Source organism: Erythrolamprus reginae, chromosome 6 (assembly GCF_031021105.1).
Source record: "Erythrolamprus reginae isolate rEryReg1 chromosome 6, rEryReg1.hap1, whole genome shotgun sequence".
Taxonomy (NCBI): Eukaryota; Metazoa; Chordata; class Lepidosauria; order Squamata; family Dipsadidae; genus Erythrolamprus; species Erythrolamprus reginae.
Genome location: NC_091955.1, coordinates 67334947 through 67349770, shown reverse-complemented (window position 1 = coordinate 67349770; position 14824 = coordinate 67334947). Strand labels below are relative to the sequence as shown.

Here is a 14824-nt window from a genome sequence, read left to right as displayed (position 1 = left end):
AGGGGTTGACACAATTGAGTCCAGTAATGAGTTCCACGCTTCGATAACTCGATTGTTGAAATCATATTTTTTACAGTCAAGTTTGGAGCAGTTCGTATTAAGTTTGAATCTGTTGCGTGCTCTTGTGTTATATTTAACCTCTCTCTAAAATTACTCTATTTTCTATAATCCAGTCTAATTATCAAAACCATAATCACATTTTTTTACACAGAAAGTCCATAAGCGGGTTCCAAGTCATGTATACATGTAGGTAACTTCTTTGGTAACCCAGTTGGTAAGTGAAGCTGTTTTCCCCATTGACACTGCAAACCATTGTAAATTTGAGCCAATTGCCAAACATCTGAATTTTGATCATGGGAATGTGGTTGTGTGAAGTCATATGTCAGTTTTTTCAGTGCCTTGTAACTTTGAATGGTCACTAAATGAACTGTTGTAAATTGAGGACTGTCTGTACTTTCCAGAATCATATTTCCCAGAAAACTGGGAAATAGCAAACTATTTCCCAGCAAACTGGCGGCAGGAAAAGCAAATAGGATGCTTGGCTGCATAGCTAGAGGTATAACAAGCAGGAAGAGGGAAATTATGATCCCGCTATATAGAGCGCTGGTGAGACCACATTTGGAATACTGTGTTCAATTCTGGAGACCTCACCTACAAAAAGATATTGACAAAATTGAACGGGTCCAAAGATGGGCTACAAGAATGGTGGAAGGTCTTAAGCATAAAACGTATCAGGAAAGACTTCATGAACTCAATCTGTATAGTCTGGAGGACAGAAGGAAAAGGGGGGACATGATCAAAACATTTAAATATGTTAAAGGGTTAAATAAGGTCCAGGAGGAAAGTGTTTTTAATAGGAAAGTGAACACAAGAACAAGGGGACACAATCTGAAGTTAGTTGGGGGAAAGATCAAAAGCAACATGAGAAAATATTATTTTACTGAAAGAATAGTAGATCCTTGGAACAAACGTCCAACAGACGTGGTAGATAAATCCACAGTAACTGAATTTAAATATGTCTGGGATAAACATATATCCATCCTAAGATAAAATACAAAAAATAGTCTAAGGGCAGACTAGATGGACCATGAGGTCTTTTTCTGCCGTCATTGTGTATTATTGTGTATTGGACAAAATAAATAAATTTTAAAAATATATGCTGAAGTGACAGCCATCCTTAAGGAGAGATCATCACTTACTTCTCTTTCTATTTCTCCCAGGTCTATTATCGCTGATGAAGAGATGCCAGACAGCTGGAATATATCTTCAGACAGCCTAGAGGCAAGAGCCATAGGCATTATTGTGCCTGTAGTTTTTTCCCTCATCTTCCTTGTAGGCACAGTTGGGAACTGCCTGGTGTTGGCTGTGCTGCTACACAATGGAGAGGTGAAATATAACACTACAAACCTGTTCATCCTCAACCTGGCAGTGGCAGACCTCTTCTTCATTGTCTTCTGTGTCCCATTCCAGGCCACCATCTATACTCTGGATGGATGGCTCTTTGGTGCCATTGCCTGCAAAGCTGTGCATTTCTTCATCTTCCTTACCTTGTATGCCAGCAGTTTTACCCTGGCAGCTGTTTCGGTGGACAGGTAAATATAAATGTTCTCTTTCCTCCAAAACACAAAACTTCTTGTCTCCTCCTGTAACAAAACATTGCTTTGTGTCATTGCTCTGACATTGCACTAATGTAGCTTGGTTGATTCTGGCAAAGAACACAAGAGCACATAACAGATTCAAGCTCAATATTAACTGCTCCAAACTTGACTGTAAAAAATACGACTTTAGTTGTTGAAAGATGGAACTCATTACCAGACTCCGTAGTATCATTTATTTGTTTGTTTGTTTGTTTGTTTGTTCGTTCGTTCGTTCGTTCGTTCATTCATTCATTCATTCATTCATTCATTCATTCATTCATTCATTTATTTGATTTGTATGCCGCCCCTCTCTGAAGACTCGGGGCGGCTAACAGCAATAACAAGACAGCATACAATAATAATCCAATACTAAGAACAATTAAAAACCCATTACAGTATTATAAAAACCAAACATACATACAGACATACCATGCATAAAATTGTAAGGGCCTAGGGGGAAAGAGTATCTCAATTCCCCCATGCCTGGTGGCAGAGGTGGGTTTTAAGTAGCTTACGAAAGGCAACGAGGGTAGGGGCAATTTAATCTCTGTGGGGAGTTGGTTCCAGAGGGCCGGGGCCGCCATAGAGAAGGCTCTTCCCCTGGGTCCCGCCAAGCTGCATTGTTTGGTTGACGGGACCTGGAAAAGACCCACTCTGTGGGACCTAACTGGTCACTGGGATTCATCCCCTAACCCCCAACATTTTACCCTTAGACTGTCCACGGTTGACCTCTCCAGATTCCTAAGAGGTCAGTAAGGGGCATGCATAAGTGCACTAGAGCAGCGTTTCCCAACCGCTGTGCCGCGGCACAGTAGTGTGCCGCAAGACAAGGTCAGGTGTGCCGCGAAGTTCCGCTTCCAAACCAGAAGTTGAGTGTCCCGGCTTGCTTCTTCACACCTTCATTTTCACGCCTTTCTTCTTTGTGCCTTCCTTCTTTGCAGCAGGTGAGCTTGGGACTCGGCGGGATGGCAATAGCAGCGGCTGAGGCTTTCACTTGTGGCATCGGGAGTGCTAATAGCGGCGGCGGTGGGAATAGCGGGGGGGGGGCCCTGCAAGTGGAAGCCTCAGCCCTGGAGCCCCCTCGCGCCCATGGCTTCTCGTCGATGTCTCTGCCTGCCCGATCCGCAGGAGTGCTAATAGCGGCGGCGGCGGGAATAGCGGGGGGGGCTCCTGCCCGCCGCTGCTATTAGCACTCCCGCGGATCGGGCAGGCAGAGACATCGACGAGAAGCCATGGGCGCAAGGGGGCGCAAGGGCTGAGGCTTCCACTTGTGGCTGTCCCCGCCCGCCCGATCCTTCCTTCTCTCCGGATTTTTTGGGGTGCGGCTTCTTCCACAGCGGTGGCTGCAGCGGCGCTGGCGATCCGGCCGCTAGCCGCTCTAAGCGCTGTGGGAACGCCCACCCCTCTCACAGTCCCATCCCGGGCTGTCAGTAAAGAGGCTGCTTGCTCGGAACATTCAAACTAAGGGAAACCTTCGCTGGCCTCCACAGAGAAGAAAGGAAGAGAGAGAACGAGAGAGAGCAACAGAGAGAGAGAGAGTGAGAAAGAACAAGAGAGAGAAAGCATGAAAGAGAGAGAAAGAAAATAAGAGAGAACAAGAGAGAGACTAAGAGAGAGAGAAAGAAAAGAGACAGAGAAAAAAAATAAGAGAATGAGAGAGAGCAACAGAGAGAGAGAAAGAACAAGAAAAAGCACGAGAGAAGAAAAGCAAGAGAGAAAAAGAGAGATAGCAAGAGATACTGAAAGAAAGCAAGAGAGAGAGAGAGAAAAAGAAAGCAAGAGAGACAGGAAGAGGAAAGGAGAGAGAGAGAAAAATGAGAACAAAAAGGGGAGGAGAAATGAGAAAATGATTGAGGCAGAGAATGAGAGGAGAGAGAAACGAGAGAGAGAGAGGTGATTCTTGAAGCATATGGTAAAAAGCACCCAAATAATAAGAAAAAACCCCCAGCCCTCACCTGTTTTTGAAAAGAATAAAAGAGAATTAAACCCCAGCCCTCACCTGGTTTTGGAAATGGTTGGAGTGTGTATACATACACACACATAAGGGGGGGAGAGAGACAGGGATGGAAAAAGAGGAGAAGTGAGAGGGAGAAGGAATGAGGGAAAAAGGGAGGAAGAGAGAGAAATGAGAAACATGAGAGAGAAAAGGGGGAAAGACAGGAGAAGTACCCATAAATGAGACAGTGGTATAAATTTCAGGAGGGATGATTGATGATTGACTGTATTTATAAGGGGATGTTACATGGGATTGTATATATGAGGGGGTTATTTATGTATGTATGTATGTATGTATGTATGTATGTATGTATGTATGTATGTATTTATTTATTTATTTATTTATTTATTTATTTATTTATTTATTTATTTATTTATTTATTTATTTATTTATTTGTTTATTTATTTATTTATTTATTTATTTATTAGATTTGTGTCATTTTGGTTGGTGGTGTGCCCCAGGATTTTGTAAATGTAAAAAGTGTGCCGCGGCTCAAAAAAGGTTGAAAATCACTGCACTAGAGTACCTTCCGACCCCTGTCCTATTGTCTCTCCTATATCTCATATATCTTCTCTTCCATCCCTATATCTTTCTTCTATTCTCTCATAGATTTATTTTATCCTATATTCTCTCCTCTATTGTTTCTCTAATTCTATTTCCTCGAAGGTGTCCTCTATTACCTTCATTGTGTATTATTGTGTATTGGACAAAACAAACAAACAAACAAACGAATGAATGAATAAATAAATAGTATACTGCTCAAAAAAATAAAGGGAACACCTGAACAACATAATATAACTCCAAGTAAATCATATTTCTGTGAAATCAAACTGTCCACTTAGGAAGCAACACTGATTGACAATCCATTTCATTTTGTTGTCAGCACATTCAACTTTGTACAGAACAAAGGATTCAATGAGAATATTTCATTAATTCAGATCTAGGATGTGTTATTTGAGTGTTCCCTTTATTTTTTTGAGCAGCGTATATTATGTGTATTCATGCAATGAGATCAAATTTTTTTAAAGTAAAGAAACAGAAGAAACCATTGCTTAATATGATATGTGAAATCAGTCCATTTATTTCTAAACAGGAGAAGGAGGAGAGTCTTTAATACTTTATCCAAAAATCTTAAATTATCTGATCTATTAGAAGAAAATATTTGTAATTCAGGGTTGAAATGAGGATTCCTGGTGCTCTCTGAACTATGTAGAGGTGTGTTCTGTGTAAATGAATGGTATGCAGATCTTCTGACAAAGCAGCCATCAACAGCATATAGACATAATCAACATTTTACATGCCATTCAAGGGACAATACACAAGCCAAAAAGGGAACCAAATGACCAAAGTTTTCACCAGCAATCAACATTCAAATGAGCAGAGATGAACACCAAAGTTAACATTAGACTAACAATGAACAATCAGGAAACGTATCAGGAAAGACTTAATGAACTCAATCTGTATAGTCTGGAGGACAGAAGGAAAAGGGGGGACATGATCAAAACATTTAAATATGTTAAAGGGCTAAATAAGGTTCAGGAAAGTGAATAGGAAAGTGAACACAAGAACAAGGGGACACAATCTGAAGTTAGTTGGGGGAAAGATCAAAAGCAACATGAGAAAATATTATTTTACTGAAAGAGTAGTAGATCCTTGGAACAAACTTCCAGCAGACGTGGTTGGTAAATCCACAGTAACTGAATTTAAACATGCCTGGGATAACATATATCCATTGTAAGATAAAATACAGGAAATAGTATAAGGGCAGACTAGATGGACCATGAGGTCTTTTTCTGCGGTCAGTCTTCTATGTTTCTATGTTTCTAAGAAGCAAACAATATCCTAGTCAAGGAATCGACAAACCAGCTAAACAATAAACAGCCCACCAATGCTGACAGGGCAAGCCACTAGAGCAGGGGTGTCAATCTCGCAGTGTCACGTTGTTGTCAGGTGATATATCATGACTTTCCCCCCCTTCGCTAAACCAGCAGTGGGCGTGACCAGCGTGTGACACATCCGGCCTACGGGCCGCAAGTTTGACAACCCTGCACTAGAGTATAAAATGAGAGCAAACTCCACTTCCTACCAGCACTGATGATGTTGCCCAATTTCAGTAATGAAACATGTGCAAGAAAAGAACCAAACTCAAAGAGGACCAAGGACACCTCATGTGACCTATATTTTATTTATTAAAAATGTACTTCCTGTCTTCCCATAGCTAAAACACCCAGACTGATTTGTCTCTTTAGAAATGTCTTTATGTTTGTTTGTTTGTTTGTTTGTTTGTTTGTTTGTTTGTTTGTTTCTCAAACAATTATAGGGTGATAATTTGTACATAGAAAACATTAGATAAGTAATGATAAAAAGTAGACAATAGGACAGGGACGGTAGGCACAATGTTGCGCAAGAGTGCCCAGGAGATATAGAAATGTCTCAAGCTAGATTAGATGGTTTCCAGTCAGATTGAAGGATACATTTAAAATCAACCATGAACATTTTTATGTAAATGAAAATCTGACATATCAGGAAGGTAGGATCTAGACCAGGGGTGGACAATTAATTTTGCCATGGGGCCGCATGAGAAATTGGGATGGTTTTAGAGGGCCGGACCCTGGCCTGACCTAAACACTCAGTCCCACTCTACAGACCCCCTAATTGTTTGCTTTACGGCAACACGGTGCACCACAGTCACTGCGCTGGAGTGTTTGCGTGGTTTCTGGGCTCAGCCGCTCTCCGTAGGAGGTCGGGGTCTGCTCCAATGCGAGGATGAAAGAGCTCGCCACGTCTGCCGGGATTCCTCCAGTTCTGCTTTCCTCATGATTCATCCGATAGTGCAGGAATTTTGGCAAAAAGTGCAAGAGGACATTAATTAAATATACAATGGACAATCACTAAGGAAATGGCAGTATTAGTTAAAAGCAATGTGATGGGAGAATTTAGAGAAATAAAACAATCAGGAATAGAAAGCGCTCAGGCGTTAACAGTTTTGGGTTGGAAAGATGCAACAAAATGGACAATGCAAAATTGGTATAGGTACATGGTGGACCATATTCAATTTGAAATGACAGATAAAAGGATAAATTTGGATAATGAAACTGAACTGGGACAACTGATGGGACGGTGGGACAAGGTAAGACGATATATGACGAGTAGAATCCGAGACCAAGATACAATAAATAAATTGGAATCACTCTATAATATGTAAATAGATATATTGCTCTTGGGTCAAAGTGGGTTATATAAGAAACACCCCTAATTTGGTGGTGGGGTATATGTGTGTGTTGGGGTGGTGAGCACTTTTCACTATGCACTGTTTTATGTTGTGTGTATATTAAACTTGTTAAAAATCAATAAAAATCAATCAATAAATAAAAAAGGAACCAGAGGAGTCCCGGAAGACGCCGCGAGCTCTTTCATCTTCGCACTGGAGTGGACCCCAACCTCCACAGACCGGTCATAGATAGCGGGCGGGCCAGATGCGACCCATGGGTCGCCCCTTTATTTATTTATTTATTTTGTCCAATACACAATGAGGGTTTTAGTGGGTATATATCAATATACATATAGTAAAATACATGATGAAGGTTATAGAGGAGATACTCATAGTAAAATATATCTAAGAAAGAATAGAAAAGAAGATATAGTAATAGAACATATCAATGAAATAATAGAAGAAGAGATATAGGAATATAAGAAAGGTATAGGAGATATAGGAGAGCAATAGGACAGGGGACGGAAGGCACTCTAGTGCACTTGTACTCGCCCCTTACTGACCTCTTAGGAATCTGGATAGGTCAACCGTAGATAATCTAAAGGTAAAGTGTTGGGGGTTTGGGGATGACACTATGGAGTCCGGTAATGAGTTCCATGCTTCGACAACTTGGTTACTGAAGTCATATTTTTTACAGTCAAGTTTGGAGCCGTTAATATTAAGTTTAAATCTGTTGTGTGCTCTTGTGTTGTTGTGGTTGAAGCTGAAGTAGTCACCGACAGGCAGGACGTTGCAGCATATGATCTTGTGGGCAATACTTAGATCTTGTTTAAGGCGTCTTAGTTCTAAACTTTCTAGGCCCAGGATTGAAAGTCTAGTCTCATAGGGTATTCTATTTCGAGTGGAGGAGTGAAGGGCTCTTCTGGTGAAGTATCTTTGGACATTTTCAAGGGTGTTAATGTCTGAGGTGCGATATGGGTTCCAAACAGATGAGCTGTATTCGAGGATGGGTCTGGCAAAAGTTTTGTAAGCTCTGGTAAGTAGTGTGAGATTTCCAGAGCAGAAGCTACGTAGGATTAGGCTTACAACTCTTGAAGCCTTCTTGGCTATATTGTTGCAGTGGGCTTTGGCACTTAAATCTTTTGTTATTAGTATACCAAGGTCTTTAATCGAGTGAGGATTATCTGTGATAATTTGATTATTCAGTTCGTATTTGGAGTTCAGATTCTTCTTCCCAATATGTAGGACAGAGCATTTGCTAGTTGAGATTTGGAGTTGCCATGTGTTAGACCACTCAGAAACAGCGTCAAGGTCTTTTTGGAGAGTAGTTGTGTTATCGGTGGTGTTGAAGAGTTTTACATCATCGGCGAAGAGGACACAGTTGCTTGTGATATAATCGCAAAGGTCATTGATGTAGAGAATGAAGAGTGTTGGTCTGATCTAGACAGATGGCTCCACATTCTGTTACCTTTCTACTTGCTAGCAAAAATCTTCCAGGCAATAGAGCTTACATGGATTGCTTACCTGCCATTCCTCCCTACCCAAACTCTCCCATTCCATTCAACTGAATGCAGAGTTGTGGCCTTAGGCATGATCTCCTGAACTGCATCTTCATTCCTAACCTCTACCTATGTCACAGTCAATTAAAAAAAAATGTCTTGCCTTCTCCACATAATTATTTCTATTTTATTACTTTACCCCTTTCATGCTTTCCCCTTAATAATTGTAGCATCCTTGCCAGTTCTTTATGTTTCCTGTCAAAGGGTATATGAATAAATTCTTTCAGGAAAATGTCATATCCAAATATAGAAAGAATTTTTAGCATGGTTCAACTATGTGGGTTGCAAAACTTTTCTACCTGTGTTGGGGGGGGGGGGGGAATTCATATTATTTATTTTATTTTATTTTATTTATTTATTTTGTCCAATACACAATGAGGGTTTTAGTGGGTATACACATAGTAAAATATATAATGAAGTTATAGAGGAGATACTCATAGTAAAATATATCTAAGAAAAAATAGAAGAGAAGATATAGGAATAAAGCATATCAATGAAAGAATAGAAGAAGAGATATAGGAATAGAAGAAAGGTGTAGGAGATATAGGGGACGGAAGGCACTCTAGTGCACTTGTACTCGCCCCTTACTGACCTCTTAGGAATCTGGATAGGTCAACCGTGGATAATCTAAGGGTAAAGTGTTGGGGGCTTGAGGATGACACTATGGAGTCTGGTTTCGACAACTCGGTTACTGAAGTCATATTACATTTAAGTCATATTACATTTAAGGGATTATGAAATTATGAACACCTACATCAATTTCAATAGACTCCCAAATACAGTGTTCCCTCGATTTTCGCGTGGGATGCGTTCCGAGACTGTCCGCAAAAGTTGAATTTCCGCGAAGTAGAGATGCGGAACTAAATACACTATTTTTGGCTATGAACAGTATCAAAAGCCATCCCTTAACACTTTAAACCCCTAAATTGCAATTTCCCGTTCCCTTAGCAACCATTTAGATTATTACTCACCATGTTTCTTTATTAAAGTTTATTAAAAAAAATATTTATTAAAGGTGGACGAAAGTTTGGTGATGATATATGACGTCATCAGGCAGGAAAAACCGTGGTATAGGGGGAAAAAACCACAAAGTATTTTTTAATTAATATTTTTGAAAAACCGTGGTATAGACTTTTCGTGAAGTTCGAGCCCGCGAAAATCGAGGGAACACTGTAGTAGGTTTGGGTGGCATTTCAAGTATCAAATTCATGCTGAAAAGGGGATTAAAAAGGTTTGTCACAAGCAATAAGAACAACACAATTAAGCAATGAAGGTGAAAATAATGGTCGATGTATATATATATTGAATTTGTCAACTTCTGTCTTGTTTCCAGATATTTGGCTATTTGCTACCCACTCAAATCTCGGAATCTCCGTACCACTTGCAATGCAGTCCTTGCTATTGTCATGATTTGGACCCTCTCCCTGCTTTTTGCAGGACCCTATCTCAGCTATTACGAAGCCATTAATTACCAGGAGACGTTCATGTGTACCCCTGTTTGGGAGGACCAACACCGGAAGATCTTAGACATCCTAACTTTTGTGTTCAGTTACATCCTCCCAATCTCTGTTGTTAGCCTGGCTTATGCCAGAACCATCAAATTCTTGTGGACTGCTGTAGACCCTCTGGAAGGAATCTCAGAGTCCCGCAAAGCCAAACGGAGGGTCACCAAGATGATTATTGCAGTGACTGTCCTCTTCTGCTTGTGTTGGTTGCCCCACCATCTGGTAATCTTGTATTTTTGGTTTGGCGACTTCCAATTTAACCAAACAACCTTTGCCTTACGCCTAGCTTCTCATTGCTTCTCGTATGCCAATTCCTGCCTCAACCCAATTGTTTATGCTCTCATTTCCAAGCACTTCCGCAAGAAGTTCAAGCAAGTTTTCACTTGTGTTCTTGTCTAAGGCAGGAACAAGAAGAAGTGAACTGACAATGAATCCGTGTGGCCAATGCTGCTGATGGTTCCTCAACCAGATTGTAGGTCTCTTTGGAGGAAAAACAAAAGCAGCATGGCCTCATGAGGGAAATATGAACTTTTGCATGGATCTATTGGTAAGAACAGGGGAACACAGCACATTCATCCAGAGAAATGGCTTTAACATTTACAAGACATTATCAGATTTGAACAGAAATTACAAAAGGACCAAGAAAATTCTGGAAATATACACAGTCACCTCATTGAGTGCAGCATGAACAACAGTAATTTTTAAATATTAATGGGAGATGGTATCATTAAGAGAGAGAGAGAGAGAGATCTTGGGCACCAGCAGAAAAGGATTTCCTAGTCTGGTTGGTGATTCTTCTTCCTTGAATGTGATTCTCTGCTGTCCAGCCTCTTAACTGCCTCCTCCCCTTCAACCTAGGATTGGACAACATATGGAGTAACTATTACAATAGGAACCTCCTTAGCATGCTCAAACAAGTTGCTGTTACATTGATTGTACAGATTCTTTCTTTATATCTGCGTAATTCACAGGTGATACTGCATCAGTCCAGGCCTCAGGCTCCACTTTCTGCCGTTGTTCGATTCTCCCAGAAGAACCAGTATTTCTAAAAATGTCAGACGGTTCCAGCGATCCAACTGCTGGGGGTAAAACACGATTTTCTTGACCGTTTTGAAAAACGCATTTAGTACAGATGACCATAACACCACTCACCAATGATAACATTGCAGCAAGATAGCCAATATAAATAGCAGCTCCAATCTCCTGCTTCGCTGGAGAAGTAGGCGTTTTGAAAGAATCAGGAAACATAACGTCTGCATTAATCGTGATGGAAATGGGAATTAAGATTATGATTCCTGTTATGAAATCCATAAGGCCTCCAACGTTAAAAAGAATGAGCAAAAAGGTTTTGTGTGTTATGGCTTGGACAACATTCCACAAGGCAACGCTCATGAAAATTATCCCCACTGCTCCAACAATGCAACAGAAGCTCAACAGATCTTGAGCCAGAAAAAATTTGTTGGGCAGCTTCTTCAGGTCTTTAGTGAATACCTCACAGTGGACAAATCTGTTTTCTGGATGCATGCTGTGAAGATAACAGGCTCTCCAGATTCCGATCCATAACAAGCCAGGATACAAGCCGTCCTTACTTTTAAGATGCCATAATCTCCATTGATCGGTGGCAGTTGAGGTAATACACAGGATCCATCCCAAGATACTAAGCAAATAACCACCAAACTGGACCCTATTAATCCAGACTGACCATTTTGTAATCGTGGATTCTGTTTAACTTGGTACTTGCCTATTAAGTGATTTATTGGACATGTACGTGAACTTCAAACTGTTCAAATAAAATCAAAACAAAGTAGTTCAACATACAGTCTATGTATGCTATTATTCTGACACTTGTACATAAATACACAAATAATCTAGAAGTGTAAAGGGCATTCATCGCTGATTCTATTGGAAGTAAATTTCCCCAACTGATTTCTTAGCAGTATAAATTTTTAAAGCTCTTAAGCATTGTTCCGAGAGAGGAGAATGAAGAACTGAAGAAACTTCTTGGATGAGAAGCGAAATGTATTCAAAGAAAGATCAGAAAGTCCGGTTGCCTCTTGAAAAAGCACCTTTGGGACCACCATGACCTGGATGACTGAGAATCTCCATAGACACTCATGGTTTTGATTGTCAGAAGGATAATCCAATAGAGCTGTATTGGCTGATGTCACGGCAATGTGAGTTAAAGTTTAGAGATGGCTCTGATTCAAGACTTTTTAGGATTCTGGAAGTCCTAAGCAGCAGTGGATTGCTCCCGGTTTGGATCGGTTCTTAGAAGCAGCAGCATTGTGCGCATGTTCACAAGCGCACAAACCGGTAGCAAACTAATTCAGGAACCACTACTGGTCCAAAGGATAAATTTTCCATTCAGTCTCTCTTCCTTTTCTTCGTGTTGATTCCAATGTCAATGTAGCTCCCCTCCCCTGCAATATTGTCTAATTGTTATTTACAATTAGTAAACAGGTGTATAAGATGAAACGCTGAATTGGCATCATGTTGGAGCTGAATTTAATTTTATTCCTTGAAAAAATGTATGCTTTAATTTGAAGATTACAAATGCAGAAATGTTCTGTATTTGGGGCTTGTAGCGACCGAACTTTTTGCACTGCCAAAAAAACCCTGCTTACCATCTCAAAGCTGAGGAAGTATAATTTGTGATGGAATTAGCCCATCCTTATTCAACCATCATATGATAGTTTGGTTTTAGCTGAGCTGAATTGAGTTGAAATCGATCCCCATAGTTAGATAGAAAAATAAAAATATGACAAATGCACCTAAATCATTGTCTATTTATTTTGGGGTTGAACAGGAGTTTTAGAAATTCGAGAAGCCTTTTTTATTTGCCTGTTTATTGCAATTAATTGCCTTGAGCAATTAATTTGAATTCAGCAGTAACCTAGAAACAAAGTGCTACATTACTGATACCAGCAAACATATATTTCTCCCAATGTCTTTAAATTTAAAACTATTGTTGGAATGACAATTCTACAGATTTAATGGGACTGACCTCTGAATAAGCATGAATACCAGTGAGACTCATCAGCGTAATATGCTCTGCACCTATGCTCTTTTGTTAATAAACAAAATGAATTAGCAGAATACATTTTTGAATAAGTAATGATAAACTGGTATTTTCTCCACTAATATTAGTGAGACTGACTCCCCCAAAGACCTGATCAAAGTTGAACTTTAATTATTTCACATTCATAAATATGCAGCGCAGCACCTCTGTTTCTGTTGCCGGATTCTGAAAATTAGAGCTGACCCAGGAGTATTTAGTTAATTAATCCTCTGCCTCCTAGTTTCAAGGCTTTGTATTTGGACAAAACACAGTTTTCAATCTTGCACCTTAAACCCAACAGCAAAGAAAGATGATCGCTCATATAAACAGCTTATTATTTCATTTTCCCTCCAGCATCTGTTTCTCCAAAGAATTGTTGTAAAGCTATGAGAATATATGACAAGCTTGCTCCAATTATAGTCCGTTATTATTTTTCCACTTTTCCATTAATTGCAGAATCAGGGGAGCTATTATGAGGTTGATTTTTCTGTCAGAGATTTTTCCATCTAGGATGACATTTCAGGGGCTATGCCTCATAAGAGTTTTTAAGACAGTTGAAAGTGGCACAAAGGAACCTTATTGCTTATATTGCTTATACTGTATATTCATTTTTTTAAATGTTTGCAACCATTCAAATAGGCTTTGCTGGTTTTTAATCCATGCACAACTTATTTATCAAAGCAGCACTTATTTACCAGAGGAAGATGAGCTTCTTCCAAACCACCTCCAGTTTGTTTGAAATATAAAGTGTTACCCCCCCCCCCCACTAATATGTCTTTAACAAGCCCAATTGGCCCATCAGTTACATGATCTTTATTACACTTAGCTCCATTTCAGGGTGAAAAGTCAGGACTCCGGTGGTTTGAACAGAACAGGTTTATTCATAACAAGACAGGATACAAGCGCTGGAACAGTAAATTCCGAATTGAGGGCAACGGCTACTCCGTTGCCCTATTTATACTTTTTAAAACGGCGGGCTTTCTTTAACTGACAACGATTTAACCTTCGCGGCTATTTTCTAAATAGCCGCGTCTTAACCAATCACAGAATTTCTGTAATACTTTTGAACAAACACAACACAGGGGTGTGTGTTTATTTTATCAGTCATTGATGAATTCCAAGGGAGATGCCTACAGATGAAAAACACAACTCACTAGTCACTCTCAAAATGTCTTCTTCCATGAAGATAATATCTGTTGTTAGCCAGGGAGCAGAACGCAGAGCATAAATGGGGGCAGCATATTATTTTCCCATCGAACTATTATTCTGACACCCCAAGGGCGGGGTGATACTAATGAAGAAGGATTCATTTGTGTGTATGTAATCTATGCTTCTCCTCCCCCTCCTCCTTCTCAGTGAAGGGCTACCAAAAATTTTACTACCACACAGTGGGTGTGGCTTATGCATTTTCTTTCAACATCTTTCAGTGCAAATTGGGTGCTCTGGGGTGGACCTCCATTTTTGCTACCCCACTGTGTCTCCCCCCGTCCAGGCAGTAGCCCTCCTCCCCCTTCCCCTCCCCCTCCTTATGATTTATTGGATCTGATCTGTTTTTAACAGGTTACTCGGTTAAAATAAAAATACATATTATTAGTGCCTCAAATTAATATCTGCTTGACTGATACAAAGTGAAGAAATTCCCAAAGAGAACATACAACAATTTGTTTAAAATGTTTTTTTAAAGAAAAAACATTGACAAATCCAAGGATCAAGTTTGCATAATATGCTAAGCAAAAAAATCAAATCACTCATAGATTACTAATAAGTGAAGTGCTGGCTAATGTTCTGTTGTCAGTGCCTTTTGAGGCTTAGCTTTTTATCATCTTATGACAGTCATTAAGAGTTTCTGAAATATGAG

At 39.9% G+C, this 14824-nt stretch overlaps 2 protein-coding genes across 2 annotated transcripts in view; one reads left to right on the top strand and one right to left on the bottom strand.

Annotated features, from left to right (window-relative positions):
- The window catches only part of GALR3 (galanin receptor 3), a 30113-nt gene extending 17448 nt beyond the window's left edge, over positions 1–12665 (top strand). The window contains exons 2-3 of the mRNA XM_070754815.1: positions 1221–1592; positions 9737–12665. Of these exons, the coding sequence (XP_070610916.1) occupies positions 1243–1592; positions 9737–10307 (921 nt within the window). The 5' untranslated portion in view covers positions 1221–1242 and the 3' untranslated portion in view covers positions 10308–12665. The remainder of the gene's footprint in view (positions 1–1220; positions 1593–9736) is intronic.
- On the bottom strand, positions 10833–11672 carry LOC139169138 (claudin-34-like). Its single transcript, XM_070754965.1, is given in 1 exon segment — positions 10833–11672. A coding segment is annotated over 1 exon segment (840 nt).
- Positions 12666–14824: the final 2159 nt, after the last annotated feature.